Source organism: Ochotona curzoniae, unplaced genomic scaffold (genome assembly GCF_017591425.1).
Source record: "Ochotona curzoniae isolate NIBS_2020 unplaced genomic scaffold, NIBS_Ocur_1.0 contig_64, whole genome shotgun sequence".
Taxonomy (NCBI): domain Eukaryota; kingdom Metazoa; phylum Chordata; class Mammalia; order Lagomorpha; family Ochotonidae; genus Ochotona; species Ochotona curzoniae.
Genome location: NW_024466502.1, coordinates 51,682,472 through 51,686,905, shown reverse-complemented (window position 1 = coordinate 51,686,905; position 4,434 = coordinate 51,682,472). Strand labels below are relative to the sequence as shown.

At 43.6% G+C, this 4,434-nt stretch overlaps 1 protein-coding gene across 1 annotated transcript; it reads left to right on the top strand.

The window, feature by feature from the left end:
* The first annotated feature begins 1,472 nt into the window (after nucleotides 1-1,472).
* LOC121163537 (volume-regulated anion channel subunit LRRC8D-like) lies at nucleotides 1,473-3,998 on the top strand. The gene has a single exon (XM_040991077.1). The coding sequence runs from the start codon at nucleotides 1,473-1,475 to the stop codon at nucleotides 3,996-3,998; it is 2,526 nt and encodes an 841-aa protein (XP_040847011.1).
* The last annotated feature ends 436 nt before the right edge of the window (nucleotides 3,999-4,434 follow it).

The following is a 4,434-nucleotide window of genomic DNA, read 5'->3' as shown; positions in this document are numbered from 1 at the left end:
TGAATGCATGCAGGAAACTCTCAAATGATTTAAGAACATGTTGCCCTCCTCAAAGAGGTTAGATCATTATTAGCCACTGCTTCAGCATGGCCTGAGTATGGTGCCTTCCGCCTAGAGTTCTGGAAGGGCAGGTGCAGGAACCTGACCAATTGTACCTGGGCCTCTTCCTCTGGTCTCCATAGGGATGAGTCATGCTGAGCTTTCCCCTTTACCAGTGTGAAAGGAATGTCACTTGGTCTCTGAGCTCTCCTTGTAAGAACTCAAAATTCTATGGTCATCCTAAGGAAAATGTGAGATATATCACCCTGGAAGGATTTTCTACAAATTTGGTAACTATGGAGTGTTTCAAACTCAAAGTCATCAAGAACAAGAAGGCTATTTCTGAGAAGCAGCCGGAAGCAGGAGGAGAAAAGGGAGATATGGTAACCGTAACATAGGGCTCTGGCTGTGGTCCTGGCACAGAAGAACCATTAGATAGTCTGTAGCAAATAGACTGGTGTGGCTAACTGTGTATTTAATTTTTAAAGTTTGGGTTTTTTGTGTGTGGGTTTTGTGTTTTTTTTTTTTTTACATTTCTATTGGAAAGTCAGATTTACAGAAAGAAGGAGAGACAGAGATCCTACTTCTACTGGTTCACTCCCCAAGTGATTGCAATGGCCAAAGCTGAGCCTTTCCAAAGCCAGGAGGCAGGGGCTTCCTCCAGGTCTTCCACGTGGGTGCAGGGTACCAAAGCTTTGAGCTGTCTTCCACTGCTTTCCCAGATCACAAGCAGGAAGCTGGAAGGGAAAAGGAGCAGACGGGATATGAATTGGCTCTCATATGGGATCCTGGCACATGCAAGGCAAGGACTTTTGTAGAAAATCATCCCCGGGTCTCTGTCTGCTACCTGGCAGGCATGACCTAAAGCTTGTCTGTCCTGGTCTAGGGAGGGTGTCACTTCTAATCCTGTATATAGAACCTGACTTCTGATGTGATTGGAAGGTCAACAGGATTAGGCGTGCCTTTCATCCAATCACAGTGTCATTATTGGGTGAAGGGACTACCTGAAAACACCCTCTTACCCTCCCTTTCCCTAGACCTTTATAAACCTGGACCTTGCTCACCAGTTTGTCCCTGGTGTTTCTTGCGGCCAAAGAGCACTGTCGCCTCACTCTTGGTGACATAGGGGCTTTGCTGGCAGGCCAAAACTTTGAGAACTGGCGCCTGAACAGAGGCATCAGGACTTCAGAACAGGGACCTGAAGAGTCTGAGACTTCAGCAGTTCAAGACTTCAGCAGTTCGAGACTTGGGCAGTTTGAGACTTGGGCAGTTCGGGACCTTGGCAGTTCGGGACCTTGGCAGTTCGGGACTTCGGCAGTTCGAGACTTGGGCAGTTCGGGACCTCGGCAGTTTGGGACCTCGGCAGTTCGAGACTTCGAGAGATTGAGACCTCAGGATTTCAGGTAATCAGAACTTTCAGGTAAAATCTGGGAATGTTTACCCTTGAGGACATTGCTACATTTAATGACATTAAGCCAACTTACCGAATCCTGAAGCCATGGTGGGATGTCTTCATGGATTACCTGGCAGTTATCATGTTGCTGATAGCTATCTTTGCGGGATCCATGCAACTTATCGAAGATCAGATGGTCTGCTTGCTGGTATTGCCTTCTCCTGTAAATGCAGAGATGCACATGCCACCAGGAACTACTGATGTCATCACTGACATCCCGAAGACAGCAGCAGCCACTAACCAAAACCAAGAGGGGCAGATGACAAATGGCATTTTCCTTGGCACATCTGCTGTGATACCTGACACACCTCTCAAAGCCATGAAAGATCGAACATGCCAAAAGAACAACTTGGATTTTCAGCAATATGTATTTATTAATCAGATGTGTTACCATCTAGCCCTTCCCTGGTATTCTAAGTACTTTCCATACCTTATTCTTTTACATACTATTATTCTCATAGTCAGTAGCAACTTTTGGTTCAAATTTCCCAAAACGTGCTCCAAAGTAGAACATTTTGTTGCGATATTAAGAAAGTGCTTTGAATCTCCTTGGACTACAAAAGCGCTGTCCGAGACAGCATGTGAAGACTCAGAGGAAAACAAGCAGAGGACAATGGGTACCCAGATTCTACCAAGGCATGTGTCTACCAGCAGCGATGAAGGCAGCCCCGGTGCCAGCACCCTGATGAGCAACACAACAGACTTTAAATGTTCAGCTGAGAAGCCTGTGATTCAACTTCCCAGCATGACCATTCTGGATAAGAAAGATGGTGAGCAGGCCAAAGCCCTGTTTGAGAAAGTGAGGAAGTTCCGTGCCCACGTGGAAGACAGTGACTTGATCTACAAGCTCTATGTGGTCCAGACGGTTCTCAAAACAGCCAAGTTCATTTTCATTCTCTGCTATAGTGCAAACTTTGTCAATACAATCAGCTTTACACATGTCTGCAAGCCAAAAATTGAGCATCTGATTGGTTATGAGGTCTTTGTGTGCACCCACAACATGGCTCATATGTTGAAAAAGCTTCTCATCTGCTACATAGTTGTAATTTGTGTTTATGGTTTCATTTGCCTCTACGCACTTTTCTGGTTATTCAGGATACCTCTGAAAGAATATTCTTTTGAAAAAGTCAGAGAGAAGAGCAGTTTTAGTGACATTCCCAATGTCAAAAATGACTTTGCATTCCTTCTGCACATGGCAGACCAGTATGACCAGCTGTATTCCAAGCGTTTCGCTGTGTTCTTATCAGAAGTCAGTGAAAAAAAGCTTCGGGAAATCAACCTGAACCATGAGTGGCCATTTGAGAAGCTCAGGCAGCACGTCTCACGCAATGCCCAGGACAAGCAGGAGCTACACCTGTTCATGCTGCCAGGTGTGCCTGATGCCGTCTTCGACCTCACAGACCTGGATGTGCTAAAGCTTGAACTGATTCCAGAAGTTAAAATTCCTGCTAAGATATCTCAAATGACTAATCTCCAAGAGCTACACCTCTGCCACTGCCCCGCAAAAGTCGAACAGAATGCTTTCAACTTTCTCCGCGATCACTTGAGGTACCTTCATGTGAAGTTTACTGACGTGACTGAAATTCCAGCCTGGGTGTATCTACTCAAGAACCTGCAAGAGCTGTACTTGATAGGCAATTTGAACTCCAAAAACAATAAGGTGATAGGACTCAAATCTCTCCATGAGCTGCGGTACCTGAAGAATCTCCACATGAAGAACAATTTGACCAGAGTTTCCTCCAACATTACAGTTGGGGCTCCACATCTTACGAAGTTAGTCATTCATAATAATGGCACTAAGCTCTTGATACTGAATAGCCTTAAGAAAATGATGAATGTTGTTAAGCTTGAACTCCAGAATTGTGAATTAGAGAGAATTCCACATGCTATTTTCAGCCTCTCTAACTTACAGGAACTGGATTTAAAAGGCAATAACATCCACACAATTGAGGAGATCATCAATTTCCAGTATTTAAAACAATTGACTTGTCTAAAATTATGGCATAACAAAATTGTTACCATTCCTTCCTCGATTAATTGCATCAAAAATTTAGAGTCACTTTATTTCTCTAACAACAAGCTTGAGTCCTTACCAGCGGCAATATTCAGTTTACAGAAACTAAGATTCTTAGATGTGAGCTACAACAACATTTCCACGATTCCAACAGAAATAGGTTTGCTTCAGAACCTGCAGCATTTGCATGTCACAGGGAACAAGATGGACATCCTGCCCAAACAATTGTTCCAATGCGTGAATTTGAGGACTTTGAATCTGGGGCAGAACTGCATCTCCTACCTCCCAGAACTAATTGGGCAGCTCTCCCAGCTCACTCAGCTGGAGCTGAAGGGAAATTGCTTAGATCGCCTGCCAGTCCAGCTGGGCCAGTGTCGGATGCTCAAGAAAAGTGGGATTGTTGTTGAAGATCACCTTTTTGACACACTGGCACTCAAAGTCAAAGAAGCATTGAATCAAGATATAAACGTTCCCTTTGCAAATGGGATCTAAACTGAGATAATATGTGCACATCCATGCCCGGGAGCAACATCTTAGATTGCAGATGCTCATGTACATGTTATTGCAAGATAATGCATTTTAGGAGTAAGTGCATCTTTTTAAATAAAACAGAGGACACATAGAAGGCTGACTGACAATTATAATCACTAATCTTGGTTCTTTTAAAATTGTTTATAACTTGGATGATGCTGCTGCTACTGAATGTTTGCAAATTGCTTGCCTGCTAAAGTAAATGATTAAGTTGACCTTTTCTTACTAGAAAAAAAAAAATCTATGTATGGCATTCAAAATATTTTTGCCCCCAAATAAATGTCTTTCAGTTTCATTTTCTGTGTGCTCCTGAAACCCCCTTAGATAAGTCTTCCCAGGGAAGGGGAAATTCTAACATTTCTCCACAAAGTTTTTATCTGCTGTACCAAAGGGTGAC

Coding starts and splice junctions, on each gene's coding strand:
- LOC121163537 (XM_040991077.1), top strand. CDS start 1,473: ATGTTTACCCTTGAGGACATTGCTACATTTAATGACATTAAGCCAACT.